We start from the raw sequence: 20,149 nt of genomic DNA on the forward strand, positions 1-20,149 counted from the left end.
CTGAAATGGGATGTGTGTGAGGGTGCACAGCGCGTGTGAAAAGTTTATAAATTTTGGAAAAATTTAATTAAAATGAAACAAAGAACAACGCACCGCATTTGCTAATTTAATTAGGTAGGTGCCTAGGTACATACATATATAATAAGCTCATACTTTAAAAGCTGCGCAAGTTCAAGTGCTGTTGACGCAAATGTAAACAGTTTGTGCCCGGGCACGTTATCAAACACCTGTTTGTCGACAAAGGCGGCGGGCAGTAAATAAATAAATAAATAAGGCGCATTAGTAAGCCGTTTCAGAGAACGCGCCAAAATCCAATGTGTGTGCTATCGCATTAAATTTCCTTGTAAGCACTTCAAAAGGCGGTTCTTCTGGTACAAGAAGTTGAATTTGTTTATGTTTCAATGTTTTGTTTGTCTTTTGTTGTTGTTTTTTCTTTCTATAAGGCGACGTGTCATTGCCAACATGAAAAAATCAATATGTGAGAGAGCAACAGCAAGAACTGGAGAGTGCGATGCTCTCATTCACAAGCCGGTTGGGTGTGTGGAGAAGCAGACGGGGGCTGATACTCTCAGTTCAGCGCTAGGCACAGTTATATACTGGCCTTGTGCGAGCGTGTGTTTATAAGTGGTTTAACGTATTTCGAGAATTTAAAATTGAAAATATTATTTATATCCTAATTTTTAAGATAACAGAAGTTGGTCAGATAGATAGATATTTAAAACATGTTCTTGCAGTTACTCTTTACGCTTCAATCACTTTTAAGTCAATTACGCTGCCAATTGCAAGGGCTGGGTTATTGGTGTGATATTTTTTTGTACGGCTTCAGCTCCAAAGCAAAACCTAAGCGACTAAAACGCCCTCAGGCCGCGCACTGTCGCGCCACATATCAGTGTGCCTATTCTCCGCGTCGCCTTCTGGTCATGGACTACATATTCGAGTGCTTCTACAATGACACCTTCGAGCAGATCACTCGTAACGGTCTGCAGGATCGTCAGTCGAGACGCGATGTCCTCGATCATTTGAGTGCCATCATTAAAGGTTGCAGCGAGGGCCAAAATGTGCAAACGGATGAGGTAGCAAGCATGTCTGTGGAGGCAGCAATGCGCTATCATAAACTTGCCAAGGACGAGAATGGACATGTAAGTGGTTGCTATGCAAAACCTTTTTCTTTTTCTGTGACAATGCGTTGGCTGATATTGATTACAGTACAATTATTAATAGTAGAAGATAATAATGTATGCAGGTTATTCCGATATCGTTTGAAAGAATTCCGTTAACTGTCAAAGAAAATATGTTGTTTTAAAGCCAAAAAGTTGGTAGTATTTAAAGTATAATACTTCCGATAAATGAACATGGTATCCGCTTGCTTGCCAACTATGTGGCAAATTATAATTAAATGTTCTTATTATAATTTTGATGATTTAGAATGGTGTTTATAATGATTTTGCTTTTGCTGTAACAGTTTAACAACTCATACAATATACAAGTATTTCCGTGGACTGTTCAAAAGAAAAGGTGAATAATTTTGGTATTTTTTTGGAAAGTAGTTATTTATTCATCAATATGCATCCATATTCATTACATTTTATGCTCTGTACATGAAATGTTCTTGTACATATATATTAGGTTTTCGGGAGCTGAAAAATGTAACAGGCAGAAGGAGGCGTGGCAGACCCCACAAAGTATATATATTCTTCATCAGTGTGACAAGACGAGTCGATTTAGCCCTGCCTATTCGTCTGTCCGTCCGTGTGAACACCTGGATCTCAGAGACTATAAGAAATAGAGACACCAAATTTTGCACAAAGATGCCTTATGTATGTACGCTATACGAGTTTGTTTTATTTTTTTGATTTTCCCCCACTTCCCCCTATGGAGGTTTTCCCGATTTTTCATTCGTATACCTAGGAACACCAAATTTTAGTCCCAGATGCCTCATGCAGAAAATGTATATTTTGGAATTTCCCTCCCTCCCCCCTCTCCCAAGCAAATCGTAACTCCCGTGATTCTTGGAATTTCGAGCATTTTTTTTGCAAATACCCCCAGTTAGTTATTATGTGTCCGTATGCCAAGTTTCACTATGATAGACCGATTTAACAAGAAGTTATAACCGTAAATATATTTGCTGATGTTGTTGATGCTGGTGCTTTGGTTGACTGCAAACATGCTTACACAGACACGAATAGATGCGCATAGGCATACACACACTCACACAGACGCAATTGCTATGTAAATGTGCAATTATACACCCTTACGTGAGTTCGAATTTTTTTATTTTCTATAATTATTGTAAACATATGTACAGAGTATTTCAAAGTCGGGACACCCGACTTTAGCTTTTTTACTTGTTATTACTTTGACGGGGAGAAGATAGATATTAATTAATAAATAAATGCTTTTCAAAGGAATTGAAATTCTATTTGAATAGACCTTGTAAATATATATACATGTATTATGGAACGTTTGCATTCCATAACTTCCTTGTGTCATTCCTTATTAACCGTACGGCCTGTTGGCAAGAACTCATGATGCGCCACGCACTGTAATCGAAGAACACGGTGAGCAAAACCTTCATCTTTTCTTTTGAACAGACCACGTATGTATTTAAAAACAAAAGTGTAATACTTCAATTAACTCAGAGAAGCTGAAGACTAATGAATTTGCATATATACTTGTAATAAATAATTCAGATTTGGCAACTAATTTAGGCGATATATTGCTTAGAAAAAACATTCTTCATCGAATATTTTCTAATAGCTATAATCTGACCAGTTTAATATTACTGGATTAATATTACAAGCGTTTTGTTGTTTAAATTTCCGCCTCAAGTTTATTCAGTTATAATACTTTAAAATAGGGCCATTGCTTGCTGGCCGGTATGGCAATCCCATCAATTTTGTTGTAGCCCTAGGGGGCAGGCGTGCTGTCAAAGGCAGTGAGACGTGCATACATATTGCAATTAATTTAAATTTAAATGCGCTTTACAAAACTTTTGCCGCAGGTCTGCCTGATGGGAAAGTACCACAACATTCTGTACATTGCGCTTCGCACCTGTTGGGATTGGGGCGTGCGCGACTCGTCGGTGGTCGTGCAACTGCTCGGTAAGTTTCAAAGGCTGCCATACTTGGGGCCAACTTACGAGCTTAGTTGTTAAATAATTTAATATCTCGTATATGTATGTATGTAGGCATGGCGATGGGACTCCAGCGTGGGTGGATGTGCCTTTGTTTGCTTGCTTTGCATATTTTAATGAATTTTATTTAAGAACGAGGCATCAGGCTTGCCGTCAAAACAGATTATTAGGCCCATAAGTAGGCAGCAGTTTTACTTTAATCACATGTTTTTACTAATTGGCAATGAAAATGCGTTAAGAAAGTACCAACGCTCCTCTTGTTATTGCTGCGTAACGCAATGTAAAAGTTGTAAAGTGTCTTTAAGTGTTGCAAGTTATTTGGGCCATGCTAGAGTGTGTGTGTTGCCTCTAATTAAAACGCTACGCAAAAGTTCGTACAAGAAAAGTGGCGGAATTAATGGCATGTTTGGGACACTGAGGCCCGCCTCTTCGCCCAAATGCTCGCATGAGTGTGTTGACCTCCTTTTTGGCCAGTATTGCAACGTTTGACCAGCCAGGCTGGAGTACGGCCTGCAATAAAAATTCGCATTGGTCCATTGGGCGCGTGAATTTCGACGCTTTGCAGCACGCACTAAATTGTTGCTGCCCTTTTTTCCGCCTCCCTACCCTTACCAATGGCATCTTCCCTTTACAACGTTATTTGCCAACTACATTGCGTTAACATCCGCTTCGGTTGGTTCTCGTCTCTTCCGTTCCGTCTGTGCATGCACATGCTGTTCTGCGCTTTTGTTTTTCGGGGTTTCCTGTTCCATGTTTGCATTTCTTTGCATGCCAAAAAACTAAACCAAACGAAGCCAAAGCCACACACCCAACCTAACAACCAGCCAGCAAACATGTTAGGCAACGATATTGCCATCCAGCCAATAAAGCAGCAACAAGTGCAGCTCCACAATTAAGTTTTTTATTGCAACATTCTTAAAGCTGAAATTTTATGTTTCTGCAATCTCCTCTTCTTGTTCTTTGTTTTTTATATTTTTTATGCATTATTAATCCTCACACCACAGTGGCCATCTACGAGTGTGAAAAGACCTTTGAGCGCATTTTTCTGGGCGCACTCTTTGGACCAAATGCCCCACACTTCATAGCCGGCTGGCGCAGCGATTTTCAGGATCAGGTACGTTAAGGATGTGTTTAGATGGTGCACTTGAAATTTTTCTATTACTACCGATAATATGTTCGATTAAGATTTTACACGAAACGTTTCCAGCTATTTAACATAGTGCTTTAGATGAAGATATCGAGAAGGGAACGGATCATAAACAGCTAAATATGTTCTATCAAGAGCGTAGGCAGGGAGGAAAGGGCGGCCGTTGCCCCACCCTAAAAAATGTTCGCCATATAAAGTCGAAAACACATTCATTACTTTGCCGTATTATTTCGCCTTGAAATGGAACTGAGCTTGATTTGTTGAAATTTTCCTATTGATCATATACATAACTTATTATCTTAACGTATCGTGCATTATTTAATCAAAATTAACAATTTTTCGTCCCCCCTAGGAAAAAGCTGCCTACGCCCTTGTGTACTATGTTGCTAAAACATAAGTAGCAGGGTACAAACAATTTAGAATAAATCTAAATCTGCTTATTTCAATTTGTTAGCATTTGTAGATCATACAATTATTTTGATATTCTTCTTTTTCAAATATAAGTAAAATGTGTACAGAAAAAAAAACAACAAAAAGAAACATGGTGTAGAGATCAGGATTAGTTCTGATCTATAAATTATAGAGTTTCATATGCAATGGTTCTTCAGAATCAAAATTTGGAAATAATTGTAGGCTAGAAGGCTTTTCAAAGAGTACTTTATAAAAAGTTGAACAATTGCAATGGAATCAAAATCGATTTTGAGAAATATTTTGGGCATCGTCTGAACACTTCCTAAACTGAAAACTCAAAATGAACACGGTGTTAACTGCTCTTTTGCCTATAATTTCGTATTTTTTTTTTTATTTTTTCCAAACAGCATGAAAATGTGCGGGCCATGGTTTACTTTTTGAAGCACGCAACACGCAGACAGCTGATGTTGCCCGTTTGGATTCCACGGTACGAGCAGGAGCGACGTCTGAGGTGAGTTGAATGGGGCTTGGCTTCAGGTGGCTTTGTAGAAGTAGGTGAAAATTTATGGCTCCTACTATGTGTGTGTGCAGAGTTTTGAACATTTGGCGGGCGTTGGGATTTTGACTTGCCCATGGAATTCGATAGAAGAACCTCGCTCACACACATACAAATGCAAGTGAATGACACAAAAAGCAATACATATGAACATGTGTGCGTGTGCAACAGCAACATCAAAAGCAACAACAACTGCAGCAACAACACGTTCAGTAACAGTGGCAATGACAATAGTCGGTTATAGTTGTTTGTGTCTCTCAGCCTTGGCAAGCCAGACTGCGTTCAGCTAATTGGCAACTACATACTAGTAGCCAACACATACATACACATAAGTACATACATATATGTGACCATACATACTATATACACATACATATTTACTTGGCTAACACGGACGGCATGTTAGCGTAGGTAGAGCAATTTATGAGTTTGTGGCTTTTTCAGCGACATGGCTTATAAATAACCCATGGGAGCTTCAGCCACAACAACAACAACAGCAATAACGGCTACAGCAAAATAACAATAACAACAGCACAGAGATTGCTGAGAATAAAAGGATTTTAATTAAATTAATTCATCAGCCATTGTGTGCGCTTGTATAGGAGTGGGGGTTGTATGCCTGCCATAATTGAGTAAAAGATGGCGGCATTATACACGCACACACAATGTTGTCACTCCTGTACACACACACACACACACACACACACACTCATGCACTCAATCGCAGCTGTTGTTGGTGTCATCTATATATGTAAGTACGCATATGTATAATTAAGATTTTCACTTCTAACACGCGCCAAGGCAGCTTTGCTTCAACTTGTCTCACTTTTCTTGTTTGTCGTTGATACAGACAGAGATTTATGTTCACGCCCACAACCATATAGGAGTATGTGTGCGGACGTCTGTGTGTGAGAGAGATAAGCTGAAAACCAACAGACAGCGATGTAAACCTTTGTTATTTTGGCTTTGTGTGGCAGCACTCTGGAGGATTAAAGTCAAAAATGCGTGTAATAAGCGCACAAAGCTGCTGCAGGCCACACAAACACCCAATCCCATATATACTCCAACGCACACACACACAAACACACACACTCCGGCAAGAGAAAGTGACTGTCAAACATTAAGGCGACATTTATGATGTTCTATCTCTCTCATGGTGCCTAACTCAACATTGTATTCTTTGAACTACATGGCTGAGGGCAAGGAATAAGCGTTAATAACACCAAGTACGCGAATGTACACATTTAGATGTGCATGTCAGTCAGTAAATAGAAACAACGGCGTCAACATTAAATATTTTGACAAAGCAAGCAGCAGGCAGAAGGCATAAATCTGAGTTGACATTGAAATATAAACGGGCGTTTACAATTGCCTCAGATATATAGTAGGCGTATGAATACCAAGCCTAAAACATCAAATCAGCACAAATGTAACTGTTGAAATGAATCACCACAGATGCAGATGAAAAAACCAAAGTTGAATATACTACTACCGCTTGGTTTTCAATTAACAAAGTTACACTAACTTACATACACAACCAAAATGTAATTTCTATGTTAAAATTTAATATAATAATTCATTTTCTAAATGTTGGCAAAAGGTGTATTTAGATGAATCTCTATATGAATTAAGGAATAATTAGGAAAGATTGTCACAAGATTAACCAATTAACTTAGAGCCTAACTAAATCAAAGATGAATCTATTTATTTGCTGAAAAGACTTTAAAAACAAGCTGAAATCGGGTTTCCTCTAGTAGTCTATTGCCAGTTGCCATAATTTCTAACTGTCTTGTAGTTGCAAATATTTAAATTGCAAATGCTTGCTAATAAAAGACAAATGCATTTTAAGCATCTCACAAATGAGGGAACATACGGGATTACACAAGCGTATATAACTACCTGTTTGTCTATTGGTCTTTCATCTAGTATATTATATTATATATGTGTGCATATATCTGACAATGACTTTCTTGTGGTTTGCCTTTTTTATTTGTCTAGTTTTATGTGTGAACATAAAAGAGCAAACCGCAAATTGGGCGACCAGCAAAGAGCAAACGCAATGCATAAAGTTATATCAATAAATGTTTATTTGTGCGTGTGTTGATTGTCAGCAGCAGCTTTGAGTGCACCGTACATGCTAATGCCTTTCCCCCACATTCAACTTTTGTTACGTATACGCAATGTGGCACGGATCAAATTAAAGCTCTGAACGCCACTATTGTGGCAGCTTTATGACTTAGAAAACTTGCACAAAGGAGGAGGCGAAATGTGACAATGGCGCAACAAGCAAGTCGGGAAACAGCCTAATTGTCCTTATGCTCGGTCCCGTTCATATGTGTGTGCCTGTGTCCTGGCTAATGGACCAGTGCCATTTGCTGGGTTCCCTTAATATTGAAGGGACTGCAATAGTGGCAGCATTAGAGCAGTTTGCTGCTCTTTTAGGCCTAAAACTGATTTGATTTTTCACAGTTCACTCTCTCCTCTTCTTTTTCAGATTCATCGATGTGCCCATCGAGTCCTGCGGCCGTTCTTCGCCGTTACGCATTGCCCTGCAGGCCAACGCGCCCGAGCTGCTGCTCATACTGCTCAGGTAAGAGGTTTTCTCTCTGCTATGCAAAATCCCAGGGCTCTTCAATTAGCGCGAAATATGTAAAGCGAGCGGCACTTCATGGCGCCTCAATGTATGCAACATGAGAATCAAGGCGCTTAGCATAAGCAAGTGTTCGCAAAACTCTCGGCATGAGATGATGCAGCAATGGCCACAATGGCACTGAACTGACACGGACGTGAGCAGCAGCAGCCACAAAATAAGAACTACAAAAAAATTATCATTAAATATGAAAAAAAGTCGCTGCCAGAGTGAATTTGCATGACAAGGCGAAGGCGATGACGACACTGATGTCGACCGCCCTGGCGATGTCGTCTCCAATCTGTCTCATGGCCGCCACCCAAGCTGCCAAGCAGCTTTTAAAAAAGTTACAAGTGCGTCCTTTTAAACAAAAAATCAAGCAGCATCTAGAACAGAGACAACAACACAAAAGCGGAGAGAAAGCAAAGCAAGGGATTCCACAGTTGTTGTTGTTGTTGTTCATAAGTTTATGTAGAAAGGCTGCATTTGCGACTAGATGCCCTTAACCTGCAATCGCAGTAGGTGGACGCAGATCCTTTTAATAGTCTTGAAAACGGCAAGACACAATTTTCGTTACACTTTATACTACTTAGTTACTTTTCAAGTAACAACATATTCCAACAGTCTTGCTAACAACTTCAACGGTTACCAATTTTCTCAAATATTGATTAAATTAAAACTTAGTTGACATTGTGATTTAAGCTTATATCATATTTTTGACTTTTTTTTTATATATCTTGGTATTAAATATCTTTGAAGCAAGTTAGGAAAAAGAGAAATTGAGAACTGTTTTCGTTAGAACATAGTTTTGGAAGTTTTGTGGAGCACTAGGGGAACAATTGCTTCTGGAAAAAACTTGCCAAACACAATCAAATTTTTAATAACATTTTTTAAAGATGAAATGTAGATAAAATTCGTTTCAAATAAGTGTTACGTGCAGTTTATTTTCACAAATGCTTCCAATTTACTAGTAATCCATTAAAGTAAAAAAGGGAGGTGTTTTGCTAAATAAAATCAACTTTGGTGTATGGAATTGTTGTTCACTTCGAAGAAAATAAATAACATAACAGTTCGACTGATCTGTGCACAAATTATCTGTCTGTTTGACCGAAGCTCATGTTATTATTTGTTGGAATTGCTTAATATTTCAACGTGTTGCCGATATATCCAGCAACATTAAATTAAAAAATTAATATGGAGTTATTATTTATATTTGGCATTATCTAACGAAACATTATTATTTCGGTATATTTTTAATAATTGTGGAATAGTTTCACTAAGTGCATTTTCTGTTCGGCATTCTGAAACTTGCATTTTCTTTTGACTTTTTTCCCTTGCGTTGTTGGCAATTTATTATTTTTTAACTTGATATTGTAGTGTTTGTTGTGGTTTCTGCCGCAGTTCGATTGTTGAGAGCGCGCCAAAAAGTTTGCTTTGCATAAATTGTGCGCATTGATTGTTGCCAAAATGGCCGATCGGAATAAAATTAAAACGTTTTGTACAGTACACAAGAAATACGCATGCCCCCGTTCGCTTTGATTGCAACGCCATCGATTGCATTGACTTCGATGGCATGCAAATTGAAATTTGCGGAAGGGTTGGCGGAGACGAGTGGAAAGGCGATTGAGTCGCCGCGGCTGTCAGCAGAAAATCTGTTGGTTGGTTTTTTGCGTCAGCGCCTTCGTGGTCCTTTGATTGTCGGCATCCTGCAACATCTGCTGCGTCATGCTGATGCTGCCATAAATTATCGATATTGTTTCGCTTTTGCGATTTTAAATTTCCATTTTGGTTTTCACTCGGCTGCATTTTCATTTGTAATTTGCTATAAAATATGCAAATTGGCGCAATAAGATGATTTTTCTCTTCTCCATTGTTTCATTTTCTTTCGCTTTGTTTTATGACTCTTTTTCGGCAATTCAAATTAATTTAATTTCTCCCTGAATTGGCAACAATACGCCATGCTCGTGACTATCACAATTTATGCACTGGTTTGCCTATCTATGCATGGGTACCTGTGCCAACACAGCTTATCGGGTGCTGCTTCACGAAGAATGCGAATACAAAATGTTTTTTAAATACAAATGGCGATATGCTAAGTGTGTGTGTGTAGCAAGTGATGATGATGGGTGGGCATTTTGACAAACATTTTCAATTTGAAAACTGACAACACGAGAGCAACAGCGCCATTCCAGCGTCCTCTATTCCACACTGCTGTATACTGTCTGGTCTGGTTTGCCATTTTGTCTGGTTCTGGTCATTTCAGCCGCATTTGCACTCCATTTGCAATCCGTCACACAGACATACAGACACACACCTACTCCGAGCTGTGACATCGTCCTGTTCTCAACTCTGCTCTGTTCATTATTTTATTTGCACATTGTGTTTATCAGCATTTCAAACATTTATTACTACCGGTGCATAGGAAAGTCTCTGCCGGGCACGTACAGGCTCGTTTAGGCAAGGCTAGCAGACACTGCCGTGCACCTGTGATAGCTACAAATTTCAGTTAACAACCGCAAACCATTTACAAACCTTTGCGAACTGCAAACGCCTTGACCACCAAAGTAAACCAACTACGTGTGGTGTACTCCTAGCACGTAGCAACCGCTCAGAAATAGCCTTAAATCTGCCAACATTCTGTGTTTCTATACCTCTATCCCTCGACTATTATTGCAGATATGGCGCTGCACCACATCCGCCCGATGGCGGAAGCTCTGTTATCATCGCACTGCTCGACAAGCTGATGGAGCACGGACGCAATTACATCTACGAGCATGTGATGTGCCTGAAGATATTGCTGCGCAATGTGCCGATGATCGAAATGCCTTTCAAGGTGAGTATTGACACAAAATCGTAGGAAATTGGGTCTACAAATATGTGATTATGGCTTGGAAAGTTCATCCTCACATGACTGTTGACATTTTGTGGGGGCATCTTATTGACAAACACAGTTAATATGTACACTCATAGGAGAAGACATAACGCAAAACTGCAGAACGATTAGACTTCATTTCAGGTCAGCTTTAGTTTACACTTGAAAGTATGCTTTTCTTGAGTTATCTTGAATCAAATAAGCATAAATATTAAGTGTCGAATAGAGGCAACAGTTGACTAGAGTCCCAAAATGGGTTTTATAATAAGAAGTGTAAATATTTGATATGTACTACATACATACATATATGCTCTGTGTGATAGGTATGCTGAAGAAGATTTAAAAATTACCTATCACCATAGGAAACAATAAATATATATTGTAATAATAACAGTTGAAACAATGCTTGAACATTTTAAAAATAAACTAAAACGATACATAGAATTATTAAATAGTTAGATACAAACATGTTAGTGGGGGCATAGCTTGCCGGACTGGGTAATAAATTTTCCCCCCACGGGTCAGAGATTCTTCACCTTTAGCTTCATCTTTTATCATTTAAGTATTTTAATTTTGACTTGTTTTCTTTTATTGTTATTTTTCCATCTCCGCTTCTTTTTCGTTAGGTCTAATAACGTATCTGACTACTCTATGCTGTGAATCGGAGCATAGCTGGCCATTTGGCAAATACAATTCCGATTCGGATTCGTTATTAGATATTTTTATCATCTTTGTAGGCTTTTTTATTTCTTTAGTTTTATTTATTTTAAGCTCTCTACTGAATTGTTTTTTGTTTTGTTTCATTTACATCGGCAACATTGTTTGTCGATGAAATAAATAAATTTTTGCAGCTGCTTACTATTGTCTACTCATCTTTGAATTTAAGTCGAAAATACTTTCGGATTTCTTTTTAATGGAATAACACTAAAAGATGTTACCTAATTTTTGAAATGAATTGAACTTTTATATTAACTTTTATATGTTAAATTTTTTTTTATTAAATTCGAGCTATTTAAAGAGACTGTGGATATATTTAAAGTTAGCACTTTTCCATTGACACTTCTTCTCACAATGCCAGTCATTATTAACCTGCTCTTATCTATGCCTCCCCATCTTTTTCAGCCAATAGTGTACAAGGAGCGCCGTGAGATGTTTTTCGAGCGTTACGGCCGCCTGCTCAGGGACAAAATCATTGAGAAGGAGCAGGTTTATGGTGTGCCTTCGTTACGTCATCTATGTCGGTAATTATCGAGCAGCGCGCACTGTCATTGGTATGCGTGGTGCGTGGGTAATACGTGGGCCCTGAATTGGGAGTGTGCTGCGTCGTAAGACGACATTGAAAAGTCGTGCACTTGACTTTCTCAATGAGACTGAGGCGCTTAATGTCTAAGAACTTGGCTGCCATTTGTGTTGACGTTTCTAATAAGTTTTGCTTTTCATTCAATTACTTTGTCTTTGCGGGACTTAGGCATGGTTGAGCTGCAGAAGTGAGTGAAAGGAGGGGGGATGGAAAGGAGATGAAAGCGCGTCCAAATTTAGTGATAAGCCTAAAAATGAAATAAGCGCAGCTACCAACGGGGCAACTGACAGATTGACTGACTGGTTGTCTGCAGGGTAGCTTGACAAACCATTTTGTTGACGCGTCTGTTGCGCATAAGCCTGCAATCTCAAGTTGAAGTGACAGCCAGAAAACAGAAGAGCACGAAGAACAAGATGATGATGATGATGATGTTGATGTTGAAGGAGGAGCAACATAAGGAACAGCTTTTGGCTCGAGATCGTGTTTTGCTTTGCTTTGCTTGGGGCATGTGGCTTAATACGATTTTTTATATTTATTTTGTTATACACATTTATACACCATGTGTATTTGTTTGTTGTTACTCTCGCTTACTCTGTCAGCGTTACGCATCGGATGCTTTTTGTCTAGCGTGTAAATATTTTTTTAATATTTTCCTCTGGAGCCAAAAACTTTGCACGCCCGAGTGCCTGACTGCCAGACTGCCAGACTACCAGACTGCCGACTACTCGGCCCGGACACGCTCGACCAGTATGTCACAGCGTAAGAAAATGCCTCGCATGAAATGCGCAAAGTTGCGTGAAAGCCACGAGCCGTCAGCAACAAGGACATAATTCGTACCGTCTCGAGCCATCCCAGAGGCTAAATGTAGCTTTTGGCTGACGAATTAAATTGAATTTCGCCTAATTTGATTAGCATTTAATCGAAAAGTTTGGCATCATTTGATGACTCTGCCAAGTCATGGGCTTTGTTTAATTTGATAAGTTTGTAAGTGGCCACGGTTATGGGCTTTTTAAGTTCCATTACGGAGATGCTTCCGATTTCCTGTCACAACTTCAGCCCCAACGGCGCTCAACCTTTTATCTCATATTTTCCACATTGTATTTTTATTTATTAGTTTAGTTTGTTTGTTTGTTTGCTATGCAATTTTTCACTTGCACATCTTTCTATTGCATTGGCTCCCTCATGTCGTTGGGGCGCACATGTCGAATACGTAATGTGTGTTTTGCTGGCAGGAACTTGCATATGATTTATTTGCTGTGTCAATTTCTTTCACATTTGTTTGTTATTACTGCTACAATTTATTTTGATTTGCTGCACACGCTCGTCTCCCTATCTATCTCTCTCGAGGGAAGGACCTGCATGCGATTTCAAATTGTGCTTATTAATGTCACTCACGATTTGGTTAGTTCAGTTGTTGGGGGCAAAGTAAACTAGCTTGCAAATTTATTCGTGACTCTGCCTGTCAGTCTGTCGCTGGGGCTTGTAAATTCAAGCACTGATTTATGTTTATGCTGATTAGCTGTCATAGCAGTGTGTCTGTGTGTGGGCGCGCCTATAAGTAGGCAGTGCTTTTTTACATACTACATAACAGCCCCTACTTCCGTGCTGGCCAACAGCCAGCTGTACGCGTCCTGCTTCGACTTATCGTCGGCAATTTGAGTTATGGATTGGCCAGATTTGTCGTTGACTTCCAAAAAAAAAGAAGAAAACTGGGTCGTAAATTGCAGCCAAAAAGTTGACAAGAAAAATTAACAAGTACATAAAAGGCGGACAGTGCAACTGTTGCCTTGTGGCATCGTGAGCAGGCGATTAGCATGTTGTTAAGCTGCCTCTCCGCCATTTTTCCCTTCAGTGCGTTTTATGGCGCCAATTTGTTGTGGCCGCTGCTTTGGCGCTTTCTCCACGGTTTCCTTAAAGTTACAAAGTTCCTCTTCTGTATAAGTATATATACCCATATACATAGCTATATGTTTTTTTATAAGTTTTGGCAGCGCGTGCCAGCGCATGTGTTATTTAAACCATTTCGGAACTCGCCCACACTCTCACACAAAAACTTTGTGGACCTGAAAGCTTTTCCACTATACCTCGAAGTCGGCTGATTGCGTCGAATTGAATAAGAAAAAAAAAGACAGCATACAGTTTTCGCTACTTAAACTTTTCGCTTTTGTTTTTGATGTGGAGCGAAGAGAAATACTTGTAAGAGAACTTGGCCAAAGTTTATAGAATTTCAACAGCAAAAAGTTTAAAGTACATGAAGTTTAGCGTCAGCAGATTCGGCGTTTATTGTGCATGAGAGAAATTAATTTATGGAATGTGTCGGCAAATTGACAGTCTAGCACAAAGACGTACGAGTAGGCGCTAAACCCAATATTTTGGCCATAAAGTATACTCGTATGTGTTGTGTGTGTGTGTGACTTTAAGTCTTAAAACTTGGCATGTAACCCAATATTCGTTTTGTTTCCTTCTGCTACACAGCTGCCAAATACGTGATCTCTTGCGCGAACGCAATCAACTGCCAAATGGTATTGACACCTTGCGCCTGCCCAAGCGCCTACAGCGTTACATTGACCTGACCGAGGAGCTGGAAGGGGCTGAGCAGCACCAGCACCAGCCACCGCCACAGGGCGCAAAGCCAGTGCAAAAGTTGGCAATTGCCTTGCAAAGATTAGAGACCATCAGTAGTGAAGAGAGTGAGGATGAGAGCGAGAACCGCGTGCAACTACTGGAAGCAGTCACCAATGCTGAGAAGGCCGCAGTGGCAGCATTTGTGGCCACTGGCGACGGCGCCATTACAAACGAGGCCAAGCAGGCGGCTGTGGCAGCCTATGCAGCAGCCAATGCCGCAGAGATGCAGCAGCAGAATTGCAACGAAAAGAACGATAATGACCCCGACGAGGCACTCGAGCTGCTAAGCTGAGGGAGAGTTTAAGTATAATATAACCCCACCCTCACTCACCTGTATGTTTCCTCACTGACGTTAATGCGGCCGGGAACGCCGGTGGTCTCCGTGCGGCTCGTCAGATTCACCGTGTTGCCAAAAAGACAGTACCTAGGCACGCGATTGCCAATTACGCCAGTGACCACCTCTCCAGAGTGAATGCCAATGGTGATTTGCTGTAAGAGGCACATAGACGTTAGCTAAGTAATCAGAAATTTATATGAATTTATAGGCAGATAAATGAATGAATGAGTAACTGATTTCTAATATATAGTATAAATAAATAAATAATAATTTCTAAATTGTATATTTTTTCAATTGGGGAAAAACTCTTCAGCTGTATTGCAGCTGCCAAATTTGTAAAATATTTTTGTTACCACTCTGAACATTAATGATCCTAAAACCTCAGGTAGGACATGGTATTTCAATTACTAATAATTACTAGCAATTCATGATTCATGTAGGCGGACATGTCTGTATCGATTCGGCTTTTTTCCACTATGAACACCCCCTTCTTTATTCATGTTACATACAGACGAATAAAACTAGTATACCTTTCCCCTTGAGGTATACAAATAATATAGTACGAATATAGTGGGTATACAGTGGAAGAGTAGAAGTGCACGCACGTCCATATATTTATATATTTATGTTCGCATCGGTTACAAAAAAAACAAACGTTATAATTTCAAAGTGCCTTAAAAACAACAGTCTTGTAAATGTATAAAAATATGGCCAGCAAACGATTTAATAACAACAATCTAAAACCAGTTACCTAAAAAAAGGGACATTTAATTAAATGCTAATTGATATGTAAGGGGGAAAAAGAAGATAAATATCCAAGCCACTGGGGGAACATTTAATTGTAATTTCGGAAAGCTTTGACACGAATCATATGTGGTTAGAGATTTCCGCGGTGGATCATGGTTTCCTGCCAAACATAAAACAATTCTAACATGCTCGTAGTTATTCATATGAGAGAATATGATTCTAATGTGGCATGATATGTGAGTGATATGGATGAGGGTCGTTCTTTAACATACACTTTCCACTTCATTATTTATTCAATCTGCTTAGATTTCTTAGACTTAATTAAACCCAAAAGTCAGTTGTCTATCCAACACATGTGCTGCTGCTGAAACCTAATAACAACGCAATGCCATAAGCGCCCAGATTACAAAGTCCGACACTTCATTTCGCTAATAAAGTTTCTTGGCTAAAAACCACGCCAAGTTACTGGCCAGGGTAGGGGGAAACGCTGGGCAAAGAGAGCTGTAGCGGTAGCTGCAGTGAAATGTTCTAAGTAAACCGACGAAAAGTTGCCACAATTACTTTCAAAACTTGCACCACAGCAAAAGGAGCAAACTTTTTCTTAATTAAATTTAAAACAAAATGAGCTGCGGCTGCAGTCGATGCCAAAAAGCGAGAGAGGTGCCAACAGTGGACTAAGGAAACAGAGTGCCAAAAAACACAAAACTGTTGTAAGCACGTGTACTCGTAAATGTTGGCTAATAGTACGCCCCAGATCGGGAAAAAACGTACCCCAAAAGTGGGCGTGGCAACAGTTCTAATTGCAAATGCTGCAATGACAACAAGTGTGTCTGTGTGTTTGGGTGGGAAAGTGTGATAAGGTTTGACACAAATGCTTAGAACCGCACACAAAATATAAGCAAATGGAAAGCAATGCAAAAACTTTTTCTGTCCGCAAAAATATGAAAACAAAAGCAGGGAAACTCTTGAAGAAATAATTTCACTTTTGCTGTTGAAAACAGATTTGGGGGATAATAAAGAAACTAAGGCCAAGAATTGAAGGAAGCTGAGCATGTCTGATGACAGGATGTGTCCTGCTGTTAACAGTTACTTGAGTTAAATCGAAGTGATGTCATGCGATATATTGAAATGGTTGAAAGAAACGTCAACCTAAAAATGTTAGCTACAGGAGAGATTATGCATCCCAAAAATCTGCAGATATTTTGGATTGAATTCAAATTTCAGCAAATACCCAAATGCTTTTGATCTCTAGAACAACATAATTTTATTTTATCTGTTAGATTAACAAAAAAAAGTCAATTATAATTAATTAAAAATCAAAATAAGTTGATCGCAGATCTAATTTTCAGCTATCCGTGCACAATTTGAAAAGTTATTTCACATTAAGAAAGAAACTCTTTAAAAATGAATATTAATTCCACTCTAAAGCAAATAAGCTTTAGACAAGTTGTTTGCAATCTGAGCCATCCTTGGGGGAAAGAAAAAACAAACAACGACAGCCATGCGACTATTTACGTTAATGGTAGTAGATATCTATGCCTTGTTTGCTTTGATTGCTCATTTAAAAAGCAAGCTCGAGTAAAAGCAAGAACAAAAATAAAGCTACAGAAATGTGCAGTCCAAGTTTTGGAAGGATAAACAATTGCAGGACGCTGCTGCAGGCGCACGTGCACTATTCGCTCGACTGCCTTTCGAAACGATATTTATTGAGCGCAATTTTCAAGTTGCTCGCTGCGCCGGAAGTAGCCAACAAAAAACATACACACACACACTCACGCACACTATCATAATAATGCAATGGCGCCGGACGCAACTTTTTGCAGGAATCAGAAGTTTCAAGAATCAACTACAACAACTACACTGCATAATTGGTCCAATAAAAAGGGTAAACTCTATTGTTCTCATAGTGCTTTTTAGTGCGTTTGGTTTATTTATCGAAAATGTAATGAACCGCAAAATGGCAGCTAGTTCTTTATTGAGAAAACTCCATACACATTAGGGTAGTGAGGTAGGTTGGGACTCGACTTGGCATGACTTGTTAATTGCATTTCTAGCTATCTATCATATAATGCTTCACTGCAAAACAAACAAGTGATTTGTTGCTGCTCAGGACACATGCATCAAGGCTTACGTGCCATTGTTGACCAAAGAATGCAGTGTCAACTATGTACAGAATGAAGACGGTGAAGACGATGATAAGGTTGGGCATGGGTATGAGGATGTTGACTGCGTCAACGTTGTAAACGTGTTTCCGGGTACATTACCAAAAGCAATCACTCAAATATGGAATACTGACAGCCGCAAAAGTTGACTGCAGCCGCATGTGCCAACTGGGCTGCACCATGGAACTATGAACAACAATAACAAGAACAAGGGGGAGATCTAAGAAGATGTAGAGCTCAAGTGCAAATAGGTACGGTGAGAAAAATGTCTAGAATATATAAGGAATGGAAATGGAAGGCTGGCAAAATCAACTTTGACAATAAAGCCAAAAGACATGAGCATGCGAGGACGAAGTCCTCACAGTTTGTACATGTAGTTATGGCATAAAAACACAAACACAAAGATACGCAAATGTGTGGTCAGTGGGCGTGTCTTAGAGGCGGTCAAACAATACATATGGAATAAATATAGTATGCTTTAATATTTTTCTTAAATTTTCTTAAGTAAGAACAACACTTGAAATCGATATGAGCAGTAATAGGCTGAAGCTTAAAATATATTTTAATTGGATAGCTGATTTCTAAAGCAAACATTTTAAAATGAGAAAAACTTAAGACTGTCGCCACGGATTTCGTTCAAGGATTCACACGATCTAAAATGCTTTTTGAATACCCTATACGTTCATATAACACTTTTCTTTCATCGGCAAATGCCTTTTCCGAAAATAAAAAGTCGCTCGGTGGCTAATCAGGCGAATGCGGGGAGTGGTTGATGGCTTAAATGTGATTTGTTGTTTATACCCTGTACCCGTAGGGTAAAAAGGTATATTAGGTTTGTGCAAAGTATGTAACATGAAGAAGGAAGCATCTCCGACCCCATATAATATATGTATTCTAAATCAGCACGACATGAGAGAAATCGATCTAGACATGTCCGTCCGCCCGTCTGTCTATCCGTCTGAATGAACGCCTGGATTTTGGAAACGGCTAAGCGCACATTAACCAAACTTGGTATGTGGACGCTCCTAGTCCTTAGTTTATTTTATTTTTTTTTATCTTCCCTCCCCTCTCCCCGCTACAGAATTACAATAGTGTTCAAATTTTTAAGCCTACAGAAGCCAATTGGTAATCTATTGACAAATATCTACTTTCATTTCGAACTTCATTCAAATCGGTCAATTCTAAGAAAAGTTATTAGCGAAATAATTTCACTCCAATACTACGCCCACAAACTGCAGCATTAAATTCGCTCTTTTTCTTCTTCTTTTTGCTTCTGCTAAGAGCGCATATCAGCCAGTGAAGGAAGTTTTTCGACTGTAGCGTTCCCTCTTGTTATTAAAATGTCCGTGACAAGTGCCAAGTGTGTGGAAAAATGCAAAACCAGACCAAATGTTGAGCTATATAATTTCATTTCAATTTATTTTACCGAAGAATTTATCGAATTTTGATAAATTCACACAATCTTTTGACTACATCATCAATAAACAGGGATTTTGTGTGTCCAAATTCCATGTCAACTCAATCATTCTTAAATTGCGTATAACACCCGTGACTCAGTCACGAGATATACAATTATCACCATAATCTTGGTTTATAAATTGAATTTGATTTTTGAAGTCCAACTATGAATCACATACAGATGGCGTTACCAGAAATAGCACTATTCCATGAATCCTGTTTACTTTGGAAAGCAGCATGTATGTAGTAGGTTTATTTTAAATTTGTTTGCATGAATCCGAATTAAGAAATTGTGGTATACAAGGTATACATAGTATTTCAAGTTATTAAGTTTCGGCAGATATGGTATAATATGATATTTTCATAAGAGGGGATATCAGCTATTTACAACTTGCACTATTAAGCCCTAAGATGCGACAAAACTAGTGTTTTTTGCTATTATGTGGACAATTTATTTTAAACGAGACAAGGGTCTCTCTTTTGAATGCTTGTAATCACGAAATGACTGCATCCTCAATCAGTAAAGATAGATAAATGAATCTTTTGATTTCATGTATTCCAAAACTTGTGTATGCCTGTTTAGATCTAACCCAATCAAATGGTAGTGAAGAAGTCTGGACGTTTATCCACACAATCACGTCGCCCTGCCATATCTAGCACACAAAGTGACTGACAATCCGCAAAGCCATTGTGCTTGCCACCGTCCACATGTATGTACTCAGCCACACGTTGTAGCCGTTGAAACAGACCCTCGCTTCTGCTTCTGCCTCTG

At 39.1% G+C, this 20,149-nt stretch overlaps 2 protein-coding genes across 2 annotated transcripts in view; one reads left to right on the forward strand and one right to left on the reverse strand.

The window, feature by feature from the left end:
- LOC115620516 (guanylate cyclase soluble subunit beta-1) overlaps positions 1-20,149 on the reverse strand; it is a 72,965-nt gene that overhangs the window by 15,942 nt on the left and 36,874 nt on the right. The window contains exon 16 of the mRNA XM_030513782.1: positions 15,005-15,162. Within this exon, the coding sequence (XP_030369642.1) occupies positions 15,005-15,162 (158 nt within the window). The remainder of the gene's footprint in view (positions 1-15,004; positions 15,163-20,149) is intronic.
- Positions 912-15,088, forward strand: LOC115620517. Its single transcript, XM_030513783.1, has 8 exons — positions 912-1,139; positions 3,002-3,101; positions 4,138-4,247; positions 5,099-5,202; positions 7,742-7,837; positions 10,553-10,709; positions 11,871-11,989; positions 14,524-15,088. The coding sequence occupies exons 1-8, from the start codon at positions 921-923 to the stop codon at positions 14,963-14,965; spliced, it is 1,347 nt and encodes a 448-aa protein (XP_030369643.1). The 5' UTR covers positions 912-920; the 3' UTR covers positions 14,966-15,088.

Source organism: Scaptodrosophila lebanonensis, unplaced genomic scaffold, assembly GCF_003285725.1.
Source record: "Scaptodrosophila lebanonensis strain 11010-0011.00,11010-0021.00 unplaced genomic scaffold, SlebRS2 tig00000024-arrow-pilon, whole genome shotgun sequence".
Taxonomy (NCBI): domain Eukaryota; kingdom Metazoa; phylum Arthropoda; class Insecta; order Diptera; family Drosophilidae; genus Scaptodrosophila; species Scaptodrosophila lebanonensis.

Bases quoted from the DNA above. Each gene is read 5' to 3' on its own strand.
- LOC115620517 (XM_030513783.1), top strand. From the start codon at position 921: ATGGACTACATATTCGAGTGCTTCTACAATGACACCTTCGAGCAGATC. The intron at 10,710-11,870 runs GTGAGTATTGAC...CATCTTTTTCAG, and splicing joins TGATCGAAATGCCTTTCAAG to CCAATAGTGTACAAGGAGCG. The intron at 11,990-14,523 runs GTAATTATCGAG...TCTGCTACACAG, and splicing joins TCGTTACGTCATCTATGTCG to CTGCCAAATACGTGATCTCT.